Here is an 18,873-nt window from a genome sequence, read left to right as displayed (position 1 = left end):
AAAAAAAAAAAAAAAAAGTGGGGAAGGGAGAACCCGAATGTCGAGGCAGCACTGCAGGACAGAAGCCCCAGGAAGCAAGCCATGTTACGACAACAGAACTTTACAATACTTTTCCATAACAACCAAAATGACATATAGGACCGAGTACTTCTACATTTACAGTACGCTTCCTATCTTTTCCTTACAGCAAAGAGATTTCCCCTAAAAAAAGACAACTTTTAAAGACTGCCATCTAAATTACCAACCTATACGGACCACATTTAAAACACAGCATTTCATATACCAGTGACAAAATATTGAGTTTATTTTCACCTTATTTTTTCATATAAAAGGATCAACATTTAAACAAAGTGGCTGGGAAGGGGAACCCAAACAATTTGCTGCTGTTACCGTCAATACATCCAGCCCTTTTATACTAAAACATTTCTTATGAACAAGGGAAAGGATCCCTGTGGGCTTATAGCAATGCTTCGCATTACATTCAGACAGTTTTTTTCTTCAATGCACATGATGAAACAACCAAAACACTGCAAGATAGCATAAAAAAAAAATCAAAAGGCGCTGCAGATATACGTACCCCATCCCCCTGAAGCTTTAGTCCTATTTAAAAACACATAGTCCTAAATGCACTATGCATTATGCTCAATATAGAGACATGGCGGAATTGCGGATCTTTTTGTTATTTTAAAGAGGGGAAAAAAAAAAAAAAAAAGGCAGTCACTGATGTGCCACAGCCTTCTCGGAAACCATCTGCACTCCTTTGTGTGAATTTCTAGACAGAAGTTCCCTCCTTTTTAAAAAAAAAAAAAAACCCTAAGGATCATTTTATTCCTTAGCACTAGATCACATGTACCACATTGCTCTTAAGCCTTCTTCAGACTTTTGGATACTCTTCCGCATTTGTTAAAAGCTTAGCACTGTGATACCAGCCAACAAACCCTTTGTCATCACACTGTGTTTCAACATGATCCATCTTCCCAAACTATGATCCTGGCTAAAATAGAGCTATATTTTTAAGGAAACCACGATCTACTGAAATATACATCGCCTCTATAATTACTGATGCTGTTCAGCATAAAAAGAACCCATGAAAGCCATACCTCTGTAGGAAAAGTGTCAGTGCTCAAGGAGGAAATTCCAATATAAATAAATAAAACTAAATATAAAATCCATTTAAAGAAATAAGGGCAGTGACTCAGTCAACAACTAGAAAATACTAAATTAAAAAGAGAGAGAAAAAAAAAGGGAGATAGAGAGAGAGAGAGAGAATTCAGATGTTTAAAGCCAATGAATGCAGTAAGTTCTCAGAACCATGAAGGAGCTCACAGCACCAACCAAAGACTCCTCTCTTCTCCCCAAAGGTCAGGGTGCAGAAAAGATCAAGCTTTGCAATGTGCCACTGATCACTCTCTAAAGATAGACCTCCTTCTTCCTTCTTTGGCAGTAAATGGTCAATTTAGTCAACAGGTTGTCAGAAAAAAAAAAACAGCCTTTATTTTATGGGTTTCCTCCAAGTTAACAGGACATGCAATGTTGTATGAGCACGTACGCATATTACAATGGAGGCACCAGACACCTAAGGAGTTTTGACCAACGCAGCTGTGAGGCTTCGCTCTGTCCTTCAATTCCTGCCCTCTTACAAGGGACTGTCCTCCATCAAGCTCCGGGCACATGCCAAACGAAGCACCAGGCCATGAAAATTTACTTTGCTCATATATGAATTCAAACAGACATAAAGCCATTACGATTTCTAGCTCATGATATTAAAAAAATAAAAACTATGTATCTAGCACTTAAGTTTTCCTATTCTCTTTCACTGCCAACTGGCAATGATCCAGCCTGACCAGCAGGTAAAAACACTAACTAGTCTGGTTATCTGCAAATAAAAGAGTGCCAAAGAACTAGTAGGTCATTTTTTAATACGAATGGCTAGCAATTTAAAAGTTGGTGCTTTTTTTCCTGAATAAGAAGTTCTTTTACAGCCTGTTTCTTTTTGGGCACCCAAAAACCATGAAGCACTTTAGAAGATACTAACCTTAATGTAATGATCTTAATAACCAACTGAACTAAATAAAAAGCCAGCATTCAGAGTAAATATAAAAGGCACAATCATGAAACACTTTAAAAGGACATTATCAAGTAAACATGCTCCTAATTTCATTTTAACCATAGTGCCTTCCAGACTGACTGTATTTTAAAAGAAAAAAAATAGTTGCTAACTATTTTTAAGCCACAGTTCAGTTAAAATCCTACAATCCTATTGTGGAATAACAATAAAGATTAAGCTTTTTAATCTGAGAACTGTACTGGCACTATTGATGTCAATGGTACATCAATATCCATTCTGAATGGTACAATTATAAATGCTGTAAATCACTTGTTTCATGTCCACATGCAGTGGTGCAAATATAACACATATTTGTCAGTTTGAACACTACAGATGAAATTACTATGAAGTATAACGATGGCAAAAGTGTTTTTATCTTTTAAAAGAGATGAAGGTGGAGACAGCAGGCAGGAAGGATAGTACTTGATAGCGTCCTTTCAGAAGGTGGCATTCAATGGCCTAATTATTGCTGTGTATTAGCTAGTACTCAGCTTCTTACCAGATACATTTACAGCATGTCAGTCTGCACATTCCCAGAGCACAGCTCTAAATTTTGCTTTAGAGATACAAACATAGAACAGTTAAACATACGCAGTCCTGTTTTAAAAACTGAACTTTTAAAGTTTAGGACTTCTACTGTGCTTCTTTGGATAAGTCCTATTTAAATATTGATAACACTTAAATTCTATAACTTTTTCACTATTTAACAGCTAACAGAAATCTTTGGTGTGTTTAGGTAAGAATCCATTAGGGTACAAGCATCAAAACAAGAACATTCAGGCAGCCCTGGCCCCTCTCTCACAACCTGCTCAGTACTGAAGTAGATGGGCATTAAAAGAACCTGGCATCTAAAGTACTTAAACGGAACTTAAAATGATCAGTGTTAATTTAGAGTTTATAGAACTGGGCTGATAAAAGAACTTTTCATCACAGACCATTTGTAGTCAGGCCTTTGGATAAATTTAAGTTGCTCACAGTAACACCCATACTTCCGGTTTCCCGTTTTACAACCTTACTATAAAATTTCTTTAAAGTAGTAAGAATAGCAGATTTCTGAGGAAACTGGGGAAAACTTTGCCTTAGAATGTAACTCCTATGAGGAATAATTAAAAGGAAAATATGACTTCCCATAATTTCTTTGGCATAATCTTGACCTAATCAGCACAGAGAATATCATTTTTAGAGAATGCTTAAAATAGACAATTTGATGTGTGCTTAAGTAACACTAGATTTCATTATAAATTACGCTAAACTTCTACTACAAAATGGTTCCTTTTGAAAAAACTGTTACATTTAGTAGAGAAAAAGTTAAAATTAAAGATATGGAATACTCTCAAGAGTTCGACTTTGTTTTATAACCATAGAAAAAGAAACTGAAACACAAAACAGAACATTGTGTTAGCAACTCATGAGAGATTTGTAATTATTATTTATTTCTTTAAATAAAAGTAGAGTGCTATGCTGGAAATAATAGCCTTTAAATTTTTTTTTCATTGCAAAACTTGAAACTGAGCATGGTAGTAAGACATTAAAGCAAAATTTATGCTCTAACAAGGATAAGCCATGCCAATCCTTTATTACTCTTCATAGGTTAAAATGACTTTGCAAATACTATGATTTCTCTCAAAGTTATAGTGTTGGGCACACTTTAAAAAAAAAGGAAGAATAAAGAAGCAAGAAAAAAGACAAAAATTTATATAGAACCATCTTTAGAAAATTAGGCAATACTGATGTCTAAATTCTCAGACACAATTCAATATGTAACACTGGAGACCGAGGAATAAATAAGAAACCTGATTTAGGTAGCCTAATCTCTCTATATTTGATTTTCTTACTTTGGGGAGTCTTTACAGCATTCTGCTTGGTGACGTGAGAGTATCTGAATTAGTTTCTAGAAGAATCTAGTTCTGGTGTCCAGTGGCTAGCCTTAACCGTCAGGCAGAATTTAAACCCCCTAAAAATGTTTGAGGGTTCAATTATATTTTAATTTATATGTAAAGCGCAAATTGATTTTTTTTTTGTAATATTCCTGCCCCCTGATCCTCATTACGACTTTTAATGAACTGGACATAACCCTTATTCTTTTACTCTGTGAGATGCAGAAAGGCCAACAATTTTAAATTAATAGTCACATATGTAATTATATTTTTCGGCAAACTAACCTTAAAAGGTATTTCAGAGCATATTTTTTTAAAAGACCATCTGTAAGCTTTTTAAAAACTCTTAACAAGAAACACTCTCTTGATATGCATAAAAGTGTGCCTATATGTTCAAATATTATGTAAACAAACCTGTTTTTCCAAAACTATGCAGAAGACTCATGAGTCCAAATGAAATATAAATCTTGATTGCCATATCAGCCTTCTGTTGGCTAATGGCTTAGAAAGTTAGGTGGAATGTTATGGTCAGATCATGAATGTTCATTGTTTGAAATATTTTGCACAGTAGGAGCTGCATCTAGCCCCAGTAAAGTTCCAAGATATGACTGGTCTCTGGGATCCAACATTTGCTCGGGCCTTACAGGATGAACAATATTTGCAGGTTGTGGAGTGAGGGTGTATTTCTCCAAAAATGATAAATCCGGGGCTCGCTGATAGTCCGCCTGCTCGGGCTGGGCAGGGAGCATGGCGTGTGGCTGAGCAGGGTGCTGCACCAGAGCCGCGGGCGGCTCAGACATCTGAACGGGCACCAAAGTCACCGGCACGCACACTTCTGGAGCTACATTCTGCAGCAAACTTTTAGCTTCTGTTTGATATGCTTTTGACTGTTCCACATACTCTTTATCCTCCGTTTGGTAAACTTTGTCATCAGACGTGTACTGGACTGGTACGGAAACTAGCTTTTCCTCTGAAGAAGATGTCAGCGCCTCCTCTGCAGCCTTCGTTCCGTGCACGTGATCAATATGATACTTCAGCTTGTCTTTTCGTTTAAATGTTGCGTTGCAATGCTGGCAATTAAAAGGTCGAGCATCTGAATGAATAACCATGTGTTTTGTTAACGTCTTCTTAATTCTGAAAGACTGATTACAGATTTGACATTTGTATGGTTTCTCACCTAGGAAGAAGCAAAACTAAGAATTAAAGATAAAAGGTTATGCTAAGTAAAACCATCTCACACACATACTTATGGAAATGCACACATTCTATGTGTTATAGTATAGAAACTTATTATAAAAACAGTTCCACTGCAAAGAAAGAATATGTTCGTCAGTGATCTGGGAATCAAGAGTGTCCTAATAAGAATGATAGTAGTATATCCTTTCCTTTAAATCAGTTACCCCAATACTTGGGATCTTTGCCAAGTACACAAAGAATATAAACCAAATTAAAAAATAATAATCTTTAAATTGGTATAATACTGATATTCAATTAGCTCAATTTATATTTTTCCATATTTCAAAAGGATAATAACTCTTGGAAACACAAGGCATGAACAGTAACAAAGCACATATAAAAACATAAATTTGCCCAAATAGATTTCAAAACTTTGTATTATCAACCGAAATTTAGTATTGCCTGCACCACAAAACTGATTAGAAAGTCTGGTAAATTTGCAAATTGCAGGCGTATGCAATTTGCATCTGTAGATTAATGAAGAGGTGCAGAGAGCACACTACAAACTCTGTGTTGAGGATTCATACTATTTCAACTGGTATATTCAGAAGACTCTATTCAGGAAGGGCCAACATATGACCAAGAAAATGGCTACTCTTGCCCCAAGTGCTCAAGAGCTACAATGATTTAAACAACTCCATCAATTTTGATGTACAGACTCCTACACATATATATTTTTTTACCTGAATGTGTCCTAAAATGCATTTCCAAACTTGATTTCCCTTTAAAAACTTTCTTACAGACTTCACATTGATGAAATGTTGCTTTGTATCTTTAAAGAAGGAAACATATTTCATGTTATTTTTTTTAAAATAAGAACATTAACACTATAACCACAGAGCTTTTAGAAAATCTTAATAGCTGAATTTCAAAGTTTGCACATTTCTTCACCTGCATTCATATTTCCCACCATATATATATATATATATATAAACATGTATCAATTATATCATTTAAGTTCTTTTCTATATTCACTATTATTCTCTGCTGGATTAAAAGACAAAGACAAAATTATGCCATAAGTTAAGTATTAACAATGGTTTAGGCTACTTGCTATGAAAGGGAAAAAACAAACAAACAAATAAACATAAAATAGACCCACAAAAAATTATAGTGTTATGCAATGCTAGCAAAGAAAAACATTTAAAATACATTATTTGAAAAAAAAATAGGTTTCCATTTTTCATTTGAAAAATCTCTGAAAGGCTTATTTTTGGAAGAATTAAAAACCATACTGTATTTTCAGTCTCTCTATAAACACACACACACTTACGGCTTCATAACTTTTACCTACTTTCAAACTAATAAACTACTACCAACTTCTAAAATAGGCAGGTGTGGGAGAGTTTTCACAGTGCCTAAATGAAAGCTGGTAATTCAGTCTTAACTAAACAGTAAGAAATATTATAGCAAAACATCTATGCAGACCAACAGTAAGACAGCCTCTACAGGATTAAAATTTGGTTATCAAGTTCTATTTCCTTAATTATGTTACCAAGTGTTGTTTAAATAGTGAATATAATTTTCCAGCATCTATTTCAAACCATAATGATATCTCTACCAAGAACTAAAGTAAATGACAAACACAGACCACTACAACCCTGCATGAATGTACAAGTCATAACAAAAGTTCAGTTATAGTACAAAAGTGCTTATGCAGTTACCAAAAACATACTTACTTCTGCCAAACTTTTTCCCCTAGATGAACACTTTTATAATGAACAGTGAGGTGATCTCTACGACCAAAACACTTTCCACATTCCTCACACTGATGTGCTTTTTCACCTTTAAGGGCAAAATTCAACAGAATTTTATTAAACTTCCAGAACTTTTGCTATCTTTTTAAATGTGTAAGAGCTGCAATTGTAATACATACAACATAGCCGTATGCATGACCAAAGTCCAGGCAATCAAGCTCTTCCATACCTTTTTCAGCATTTATACCAAAAGATCCTGTGTTACCAGAGGATAAAGATCAGGATGTATGGCTAGTTCTATCAGAACAGGATTTTTTACCACTCTTTTTTTATGCCTATTTCTGACCTTTCCTGAGGCCTATGTAGCAATTTATGCTCATTAGTTAGGGGGACACTTCCCCAAATACCCACTGCATGAGAAGAAAAGGGAGGTTTGAAACAATTACTAGGAAACCATTCTCTTACATCCTGCAATGTTGTATGTTCAAAAATTCATACCCAAGAGGCTCTAAAACAGAAGCTTATTTAAACATACAACTTACTTTCAGCCATTAATTTCTAGAGCTTAAAATTACATCTAAGTGGGTTTTTAATTAGCCTGTTTTACATATTTACCTTTTTCTTTTATGCTGCTGTTTAAAAGTATCTTGATTCTTTTTAGTCATCTTGAGATCTTCTACAAAGTGGAAGAATGTTTCTTCGCATGTAAGCAGGAGGATTGTGGACAGTCAAAGAATGTAACTTTCTAGAGGAGGGAAAAAGCAAATAGAGCAGAAAAGAGGATTTTTTTTTTTGGTTCTTGAGTTTTCAAAGATTTCTTTATTTTATAGCAGACATGATTGCAAACACTAAAAAAGAAGCTGTCCTTCAAAATAATGGCTCAGGAAGTTTAGACTCTGATCACTTGCATATGTTCATGATTCTTGAAACACCTACAAAGCAACAGGATCCCAAGGGATCCTGTTCTGCAAAAGGAAAATTCTCCACTGGATGTTCCCCTCTCCTATAGATCTGATAACCTTCCTGCTATCACTGAAATATAAAGATTTTTAAAGTGCTTTCTTCCTCGTGACCATTTCCCTCTTCCTTTTCTCAAGGTTGACCCCCACTATCTTCCTTTTTTTCCCCCCTTCCTCCTTCTCTGAAAAGAGAACACCCTGTTGATGTTCATTAAAGTGATCAGTGTACAAACTCTGACAGAGATTTTGACAGCTTCTTCTGTGTTGTGGTATGTTTCAGACACTTGCTATTAAAAAAAGAAATCCAAACTCATAAAAATCCTCCTTTTTCACTTTTGCTTTTTTTTTTTTTAATTAAACAATTCTGTGTCACATATTTTTGTTACATGTTTTTGACTGTCCCTCAGCTTTTTATGTTAACATGGAGGAAACATTTGGCTTTTAAACCTTCAAAACATATAAGCAGATTAATCCTACTTCAGCAGTTTAAAAATAACAAGGAACATTTATCATGGCAAAAATATTATATGTACTGTAAAAAACAAACAAAAGATAATTTTCCTATTACACTTACATTTGTTTTTTTCAAAATAGCAATTTTGAAATGATTTTCAAAAATGCCTACCTGAGTGTATTTTTTTGTGTTTTGTCAGATGGTCATGCCGAATAAAGGTTTTCCCACATTCTTCACATTCATATCTCTTGTCATCATGGTGGACTCTTAGATGAAGCCTGTATTAAAACAGAGAAAAACACTTCCATGTCACTGGTTGAAATTAGCATGATTGTGGTCATAAATGTAACCACCAAATGTAACCACCACTTTTTAAAAAAAAAAAAAAAAACATAATCTATACATATAATCAACTTCAGTGCAGGATACAAGAATTCTTTTTTTCATAGCTCACACAAATGTTGGGAAGTAGCTTTCAACTAAGATAGTCTTAACTGCTAAAATAGCAAGAGAGAACACAGCTGAACTTTCCTATCTGAAGCTAATTTAGCACGACATTTTACTCCTCAGCTTTTCTTCTTCTTGAATAAGAGACATAGTTTTAGATGTACAAGAAAGTAAACTTTGATACAAGATTCACATGGCATTCTATCTACAAACAGAACACAAGCATATCTTGTGTTAACATTTGAAAGATTTTTCACAAAAGACTAGCATATTTTCAATATTCAAACATTTTTAAAGCATTTACTAATGCTCCTGGCATAAGAATAAATAAAACACATACCTTAAAAAAATACTTCCATAAAGAGCACACATAAATTAAGAAATAAAAGACACTTCAGCATCTCAATATACTAAAAATCTGTACCTGTAAGAGCTTCCATGACGAAAACTCTGCCCGCAAATACTGCAAAGATGAGGCTTCTCTCCACTATGAATTCTCAAGTGTTCTTTCAAAGTTGTGCTGCGCAACAAAGGCAGCAAAACGTAACTGTAAGCACTCGGTATCACTGCCACTTTGAAGAGAATTTCATGTTCTAAGTATTTTTTAACTCTGACGGATTGCAATGTATCCAATAACTGGCTCAATTTAGAGAGATAAATATGTATACATTCAAATGTAATGCACCAAGCTATTCGCTAAACAAGCTGGCTCAAGAAACAAGGTAATTAAAGCAGCACATTGTGTAAGCATATGTTTGGACTACATACATTAAAGAAAACATCAGTTTGGACAGTATTTTCTAACATGATGATCTCCTTGTTACTACTGATTTCTATTATTTTATTGAAGATTTATACACACCCTCAGCTAGCTCGAGGTATTTGTCATCTTAAAGTTGATGTGACTTAAGTAACTAAAATGACTATATTTTTCCTGTTTAGAATGACTAAAGGGCATTATGTTTAATGTAGATATTAAGAATATTAAGCACAGCTTTGAAGTGAAAATAAAAGGAATCCAGATCATGGATCCTAATTCAAGTTAATTCAGTACAGAGTTTATTTAAAATATAAAAACATATATTTATGTGTTCATATTTTATAACAATATTTATCACATATAGTTATGTACACATATATACATACACATAGATATGTAAGTTTACTTCTACTATCACCTTCCAAATATAAAAAGAAAAAAAAAGTGAAAATTCGAAAGAAGGAAGCAGATAATAAAATTTACTTTACAGAGAGTTGGCATGTGCGCATGTGTGTACACTAAGCAAAACAGAAAGTCCTTAGATCTCATACCACTATTAAATATTATTTGTCAAAGATACTTCTCATGCTTTCCATTAAGAGTTTGTGATTCCTAATGATAGCATTGTTTGTGATTCCATAATGATAGTAACATTTAAATATTTAACTACATTGCATAATTTAAATGAAATTTGAAACATGGAGATGTTTGCCTTACGGTACAGAATGTGCTTCACAGAATAGAAAGACTAACCACTTACTACTTCAATATTGCGTTAGTACATTTTATATTAACACCTGCATACTCCATTTATGAAGCTACTAGAAAATACATACCAAACATAACCTCTTAGGGTCAAGCTTTTCTTTTATAACACTTCAGGGTTTTTTTGCCAGTCATTGGAAAAGTTAACATATCCTTAATAAAGAGCAGAATAAAATACATGCACTGAAGCCTTGTGAACAACTGCTTAAAATTCACTTTTTTTTTTTCCCCTCTCAATACACCTAGAATAGAAAATGAGTTCATGGGTAAAGGAGAAAGTTATTTCTACAACTTCTATGCATTACAACTTATTCATAGACTGAACTACATTAAAGAGTTTATTCTGTTTCCTCTATTAATTATTATTTAGAACTATGTACATGGACAAGAGTATAACAGGCCTTTTACTCAGTATTTAGAACTTTCATTTTTAGAAATTAACAAAAAATAACGAAGTTTTTCTTCCTTTAGGGAAGAAGTGATAAAGATTTTACAGTAATATTCCATCTTTTGTCAAACTGTGTTTATAGAAACAGTTTGTTCTTAGTCATTCTCATCAAATGCTCCTCATCTTCCAGTCCTCATCAATGTATTTGCCTAAATGCATATGGAAGAAAACTCTTTCCCAAAGAAAGGAAAGATCTTCTCAGACAACACAATAACCTCAACTGAAGACAACTCTCAATACAACTCTACCTGTTGAGTTGTAGTTACCCTACATTTACCAACCTTGTATTTAGGTGTTATCAGAACCTGTGCAACCTGTGGTTCTGATACTACTTTCTGATACCCTAATCCTTTGAAACGGACTCACTTACCTTAAAAACTCAAAGCCAAAATACATTCAGAATCTAAGCATGCCACATAATTCTCTGTTTTACTAATGTTCAAACAGTTAGGTAATTCCTTACCGTTCCCTAACGGATTTGCCGCAGATGAAACATGTCCATTTCCTCTTTCCTCCGTGAGTACATTCTATGTGGCGCTTCAGATTCCCCGTGTCGTTAAACTGACGGCCACAGATATCACAAGGAAAAGGCCCTGTAAGGAGACAGACGCACAGAATATTAACTATCAGTTCAACCAAGGAAGATGCACAGATTTGTGACTTGTGAAAAACCTGATCAATTTACACAGCAAGGGTTTTATCTAACAAAGGATTAACTTCTATAATATAGTTAGCATACTTAAACTACTTGTAATTTCACTTAGAATAACTATTGCAAAAACTTGGAATTTTGACAAGGATCATGATAGTAAAGCAAAAAATTTAGCATTAGTAGACAAAAATGATTAAGTGTAATCAGACTATTCCAGAAAATAGATTTCCATTACTGTCATTCATCTATTTCCTAGTTCCTAACTGACAGAAATGTTTTTCTCAGTAGGAAAAGGGTCTTTGTAAAGCTTCAGGAAAATCTCACTCCACAGTCAATAACCAATCTACTCAAAACACAGTATTAAAACAAACCTCACCACTCGTTCCCCTTCGAGCTTTGCATTTATAGATATAATTGCATTTATATATTATAATACAACCCCTCAAAAGGAAGTAATTGGAAAAGACATGGGGAGGATAAAAACCAGGCTGATCAGGCCATATACGAGTGGATGAGGTTTTTACATTAAATCTATTGTTTACATGTCAGAAGGAGGTTTCTATACCGAGATGGAATTTTTCTTGATGTTTCAATCTTGCAAATCGTGATTTAAAGTGCTCTTCACAGTAGGTACACTTGAAGGGTTTATCCTGAGAGTGAAGAATCATATGTTCTTCTAAATGGGGTCTTCGAGTGAAAGATTTCTTACAAATCTAAAACAATAATACACTTGGGTCAAAAATGCATCAGTTATAAACAAGTTTTTTTTTTTACCTCTATTTAAAAAAACTTTGCAAGTTTAGTCCATCTGCAGTCTGCCACAATGTAAAATTAAACAAAACATGTATTTTTAAAGAGCATACTTCCTCTCAATTTGCAACTTGCCTTACATAAAGCCTAATAAACTGGTCATAGAAATCAGGCTGACTCAGGCTACTGACTACTCCTACAAACAGCCACATGCTTCACTGTCAGTCTTTCTAGTGACTCCAACATACAGCACTCTTTCCTAGGGTGTTTCAACATGGTAACTCAGCAGAAAATTACCCAACTGAAAAAATTGGATTTGTCCTACTTTTGGATGCTGAAACTAATCTGTGGGACCATGGCAGAAAACTGTTACACAGCTTTTTCCCAAGTCCATTTTCCTTCAAAATCCATTTCCAGTGCATATTACTAGAGACACATAAGCAGCATCTTTTTAAAAATTCCACATTTTAAAAAATTTCACTTAAGAAAAAACAAACACATGCAAAGAGCTCACTGAAGCATTCATCTGATAAAAATGCTTTCCAAGAAGGAAATATTGACTCTGTAAAATGTTAGTTCCCTCCTTTAAATAGTTTCACAGTTATAAACAAAGGAAATCTGTAAGATGCTCATATAAAATAACACAGTCTGCAAGGTAACAGCCTCTGGTACATCACCTGCAGAATGAACAATAATAATTCCTACAGAAAAATTCCCAGTATCCTACTATAAACATTTTTACAGGAAAATTATTAACAAAGCAACATTTATAAATACAGCAGTATTAATAACTGTGTCATGTTATAGCACCTATCTCTAAAACCTTCTGGACATACAGCAGTTAGCATAAACAAAACATCTGTCTGGCCAGGAAAAGAATACTGATTCCTTAAAAAGAAAGCAAAAATAGTGCATATATAATTTCACATATCCCTCTCCTGGGGGAAATGAAGGAAAGGATTCTATGATTTCATATGCAGATACAGATCTAGCACATATTTACATCTGTTAACATGTACATGCAGATAAGTGAGAAAATGTCTTATAATTAACATATGTTTACATTGCTATTGAGGATGTCTCCCAAAAAAGTATATGTTATGGTCAGTATATAAAGTTCATAATTAATGGGAAAGCCAACCTCTGATGTTTAATTACTCATAACTCTGAAGCCTGCAAATAAATACATTATAATAAAGGTAATAGTGGATCACATGAAAAAATGTACTGCATGAAAACTACTGTAGAATGCAGCTTGGTAATTGCTCTTCTGCCACGGCATAGTATATACAGAATACACTGAATATATACAGTTTTATATACAGAATAAAGTTCAGTTTTTATTTCATTGCATACAGAACAAATTCATACAATGGTTTACAAAGCTGTGCAAAAAACACATAGCATATTTTCACTTAAATAAAGTTGCAAAATAAAATAGTAACTTTATGAAAATGAAATGCAAATGAAAGCCCTAGAAAGGCTGAAGTACTACTTACATCACATTTCCAACCTTCACTCTTTGTCTTCTTGAGAGAAAGAAATTCTTGTACATTCTCTGGATGAAACCTAGAAGAAAGACAGAAGCTGAGAAATTGACCAAAAGTGTTTTCATATTAATTAGCAGTTAAACAGAGGCACTCATTCCAGTTCTTTTCAGTTCCCCATCAGTCATCAAAAGAGTTGACCGGGGAAAAAAAAGAAAAAAAAAGTGTTACAGTTCAGATATAAATGCAGTCTGGACAGGAAATGAAGAAATTATCATGAATTTAATGGAATAGATGAACATAAGGTCAAGGATATATTTACCTGCTTGCAAACACTTGATCAAGAAGTTCTAATTGAAATATTAAATCCAGACTATATTTGATTCCTTTCTTTGTAAATAAGTATTTATAACTTTCCTCGACAAAATCACTCAAATACTGAATGTCCATCTCTATAGTCACTATTTTATGCAAAGTATCAGCAGACCAGCAGAACCAAATATTAAGTATTCAGTCCTGAAGTATAAAAAAACTGTGGAGCAGTGCTGACTTATATAACATCCTGTAGAATTGCTTACAGTAATGGGTAAGAAATGTTTCAACTATAACGGTTTATGGGTCTTTACAAAGGAAAGAGAGAGGAGTAACATGTAAATAATATTGTAGAATAACATCTGCCACAAACAATTCATTCACCTAAAGGAATCTGTAAGGAAATAGCTTGTCTGTACGTTATCATCACCTGCGTAACATCCGCATGCAAAAACAGGCAAGATCTTTTATTCTTTCACTGAATTAAAAAACAAAGGTACTTGCTAAGACTATTATGCCCAACAGTTAGCTTAATAGACATGCTAACATTTATAGTAAAAACAATGATAGAACTGTCATGACAGAACTGCTCTGCAATTGTTGTTAGTCCATTTCCATGTCCATTATGTGCTAGGAAAGGCACAATATGGCTAATCCCCGTCTTTTGAAAATGGAATTTTTATTTTGAAAGCTTTCTGCTTTGTTTTTAAGCAGAAAGTTTGCTTGAGTGTGTGTGCACATGTGTGTGTGTGTGCACATGCATATATTTATCTTCCGTTTTGAAATGGGAAAATGTTTCCTCGGACATACAAGACAAAAGCACTCATACTTGCCTCTTCACATGTTTTGCTAAAGTCTTCTTACTTGCATGCAGCTTATTGCAGTAGGGACATTTGTGCTCCTTTTTATGAAAGTCAGTATCACCAGAGTGTTTCTTTCTGTGCACTGTCAAGTTGGACTTGGTTGAATAGCGCTGATGGCATATATCACACTCAAAAGGCTTCTCACCCGTGTGTACACGTGTATGGCTCTCATACTTGCCTACAAAATATAATAATAATAATAAAAAAAACTTATTAACACAAACTATAACAGATTTTTTCTACAATACGCACGCATTGGAGCTCATTCCATATGCTCTTAAATATGACCAATCTAAGTATCTTCTGCACAAATCTAAAGAGTTCTACTGTTTTACTGATTTGCAGATGAGAACTATGCAGTGATTACACAGGTTCTCCTAAAAGGTTTAAACTAAGGTTCCTCTAAAAACTTCCACTTTACCTATTTTCAAGATAGGAGTAAAACCAAAATACTTCTGTATTACTCTAAAACCTACGCTAGAGTTTGATGCCCTTTGTCCCTAGAGCACGCTCTGTCCTTAAGTACGGAAAGATAAAACACTTTTTCATTACATTGATTTATAAAATATCACTTCAGAACAAGGAACAACTGTGTAACAAGGGAATAATTAAAGGCAAGGCTCTTCAAATAACAAGACTCAACAAACAATATCAAAACTTGCAAGTAATCTGTATTTAGGACCCAAGATATTATATTAAGTGCTGCTCTCTCAGGTCTTTCACACTGCCTGTATTCTCTCTTCTGCTTATCACTGACTTTCCTAAGGACAGAATTCAGTCCTACACTGAGGATCTACCTATGTATAGTCTATTGTAGGATGTCCATTTTGAACTGTTCTTTTCTGGTGAATTATGCATCATATTTCTAGGTGTTTAGATTAAAAAGCAGCAAAGCTGTAAAGCATAAAACACAAATCAATGTTTTACAGCAATATAAGCTTATGAGGCTCACTAAGTATTATTTGATTTAATGCCACTCTCTGTTTTCATGCACAAAACCTAGAACTGTAAGTTATGAAAATGCAAAAAGAAAAGGACTTCCGCTGTGTATCAGATCAAAATATATCATTACAGTCCTAAACCTTTACAAGCACAGTAGATTTTCAATATCAAAGTCCTCAAATTCAGGAAAATTTCTGTCTTTATTTAAGATATGGCATTACAGGTTAAGTCTCACCTTTTTATGTTGAATAGTTACTGTTATATAATCAGTGACCTCGGACAATTCATTTCACCTCAGTACTCCCATCTGTAAAACTTTGATAATGCTACTTAGCCAACTGTTGTAAAGCTCAACTAGGTAATGCTTGTCAAGTGCTTTAAAAAATGAAGAGCAGTATAGAAAAGATAAAACAATTCATGAATACAAAATATTTGTTATGGTGAAGTGTTTTTGTTTTTTTGTTGTTTTGTTTTGATAACAGGAAAATAAGACCTACTTTCACATTCATATTAGACCACTATTTGAGCAACAAACAGCAAGCTGGACTTTTAGTGGGAATTAATACACACACATACCAGACACACTCCATTTTCATAAACCCTAAAACTTTCCAAATCATGAATGACACAACGAATTTATCATATAAGTAGTTAAAATAAATGCACCTAACACTATGAGAAACTATTTCTTTTCCACTTCCCCTAAACTAAATGGAGTCATTACCTGCAACAGCCATAATTCAACAGTAAGCATTCCAGTTGAAAGAAAACAAAAATACTAAATCCAGAATGCAGTAGTATATAAAGGAAGATCTTTAACAAAGAAACAGAGAATGGGAAAGCTTTGGATGAGCCACGACTGCAGCTTTGACTCCTCGCATATTTGGACCAACTACCACATCTAGATCTGATTGTAACAAACACTGGCCTAATAAATCAGATTAGGCAGCCAAAATATTATTCTGTGTTAACCATAGTCCATGAAAATCAAGGTAAAGGCCAGAGTGACTAGGTCTTGAGCATCACCTAAAACAGAAGAATTTCAGGCTGTGCCATTAATGCTGCTTTAGTACAGTAATAATAAACTTGAGCCTAGTTTCTTGAAATTAATTTAGAGGAAAACATGATACAATTACAGACTTCAAGCAATTCACATTTTACACCTTGTTATTCCCTCCCTTTTCAAGGCTGCTTCATATACTAATTACCAGAATTTAGAAAAATAAAAATGTAATGAATTTAATATTTTTAGATTTTTATCAAGTGCAACTAGTCCATTTATTCATGTTGATGAGCACCAAAGACAGAACAGTTTATACACGTAGAAAAATTGGCATCATACTGGGTTGCAGGGGGAAAAAAACCCAGAAAATCTAATCTTCATTGTGTAGAAAAGAGAAACTGCTTATTTCCCAGATAGATAGTACAACCATGCACCAAAAAACAATCAGCCTAACATGCTCTTACCTATTCGATCAAATTTTTTGTCACACTTGGGACACTGCAGTAGTTTTTTGCTACTGGTTTGAATAATTACTGGAGCTAAGCCTTCAGGAATATTTCCCACCAAATCAACTGCCTCGGAACCTTCTTCTGTATCATTATGCTCTTTCTCACTTTGCTCTTCAGTCTCTGAATCTTCTTCACCTGATGCCTCCTCTTCCTGTCCTTCTTCATCAGCATTGCAGTCACTTTCACTGTCTTCAGATTCGCTTCTATCTGACGTGTCCTTGTCAGAGCTGACTTTTTCCAAATTGCTGTCAGAAAAGTCACCACTTTCATTGTCACTGTTATCAAACTTAGCTGGACATTTACGGTTTCTTGTAGATCGCCTAGTGGAAAAATCAGCCTTCTCAACCATTTTTAACCCATGTTTTCTTTCCAGTGAAAGAGATCTGTGGGCCCTAGTCAAGTGATTTTCTAAGGACTTCTTGTAACAGAAGCTTCGTCCACAAAAACTGCACTGATGACTATTTAACAGTTTACCAGTCAATTCACTGAGTGTTTCTACTGGCGTCGGGGCATCAGTTACCACTTCAGATTGTATGTTAGAAACACTCTCGTTATTTAGTAGCTTGACAGCATCGATGATATCTAAAAATTTTGCTGCTTCCAGCACTAATGGAATTTCATTTTTATATACAAAAAACTCAGAGGTGTACAGAAACTCAAGTAAATGCTGAAAGACAGAATGAGTTACATGATCTAACGTGACAACATCAGTGCTTGGATTTTTGCTCAAACAGGCATGAAAATAACTACTTCCAACAGCCACTACAACTTTGTGAGCACTAAATTCTTTGCCTTCTACAATTATGAGTAAATCGCAAAATGACGGATGCTTCTGTCTATCGTCATTTAGGTATTTCAGTAGATTTTTGTTGTACTGCAACGAGCTGAGGAGCTTTCTTTGTTCTGATGATGGTGAGAGTTCTGGAGAAGACTCAAGGTGATCTGCAGGGGCTGCTTCTGCAGGCGCAGACACAATTCCCTGCTCGCAGCCTACCACAAGGATCTGGTTCGCAGCGTCCTTCTCATGGCCGAGATGAACCTTTTCACTTAGATTTGCCGCGTGCCGCCTCCTTTTCTTCATTGCAGAAGCGCAGCCTTAAAACCTGGTGCTTCATAGGGGATGGGGAAAAAAACCCAAGTGGCGACTTCCTTCTGCTCCAGGCCTTTCCGAGAGAACGTGCAGGGCTAATGTCATAACCTGCAAAAGACGGACAGCAAATGATGCAGAGCACAACTTTGGGGCTGATTATCAAACGTTGCTTCGCTCAGGCATCCTCAGGCCACGCACCCTGGGTGCTTACAGCTCACCAGGGCAGCAGCACAGCCCCCTGCAGCGCTGGGAGGCCGCTCCCCGCCCGCCTCGGCTCTTTGTCCCCGCCGCGGAGGCCCCCGCGCCGCGCGGCCGGGCCGGAGCGGGGGGCCGAGGCCAGAGCAGGGCGCCCCGGGCCCGCCCCCGCCGGGGCGCCCGTCCCCCCTGCCCCGCAAAATGGCGGCGCCGGCGGCTCCTCCCTCCCTCCCTCCCTCCTTCCCGCTCCCGCCGGGGCGGCCCCGCGGCCTCACGCACCGGCGCTCCCGCCGCCCGCCAAGCGCCGCCGCCCGCTTCCG

General features: G+C 35.5%; 1 protein-coding gene across 1 annotated transcript; it reads right to left on the bottom strand.

Moving 5' to 3' along the window:
* Nucleotides 1-4,346: 4,346 nt before the first annotated feature.
* Nucleotides 4,347-18,873, bottom strand: ZBTB41 (zinc finger and BTB domain containing 41). The gene is made up of 11 exons (XM_088524367.1): nt 18,833-18,873; nt 17,224-18,466; nt 14,785-14,992; nt 13,652-13,721; nt 11,968-12,115; nt 11,214-11,343; nt 9,202-9,297; nt 8,502-8,608; nt 6,900-7,005; nt 5,904-5,992; nt 4,347-5,161 (listed from the first exon to the last, which is right to left on the bottom strand). Exons 2-11 carry the CDS (start codon nt 18,347-18,349, stop codon nt 4,518-4,520), a joined length of 2,724 nt encoding a protein of 907 aa, XP_088380493.1. The 5' UTR covers nt 18,350-18,466; nt 18,833-18,873; the 3' UTR covers nt 4,347-4,517.

Source organism: Tinamus guttatus, unplaced genomic scaffold (assembly GCF_059628265.1).
Source record: "Tinamus guttatus ecotype Peru unplaced genomic scaffold, ASM5962826v1 Tinamus_guttatus_pri_ptg000211l, whole genome shotgun sequence".
In the NCBI taxonomy this organism is placed as follows: Eukaryota; Metazoa; Chordata; class Aves; order Tinamiformes; family Tinamidae; genus Tinamus; species Tinamus guttatus.
The sequence above is the reverse complement of the archived record's forward strand: the minus strand, read 5'-3'. Positions and strand labels throughout refer to the sequence as shown.

Coding starts and splice junctions, on each gene's coding strand:
- ZBTB41 (XM_088524367.1), bottom strand. CDS start 18,349: ATGAAGAAAAGGAGGCGGCACGCGGCAAATCTAAGTGAAAAGGTTCAT. Junction 14,993..17,223: donor CAAAAAATTTGATCGAATAG/GTAAGAGCATGT, acceptor TATATTTTGTAG/GCAAGTATGAGAGCCATACA. Junction 8,609..9,201: donor CGTCATGGAAGCTCTTACAG/GTACAGATTTTT, acceptor GTTTTAATACAG/GCTTCATCTAAGAGTCCACC.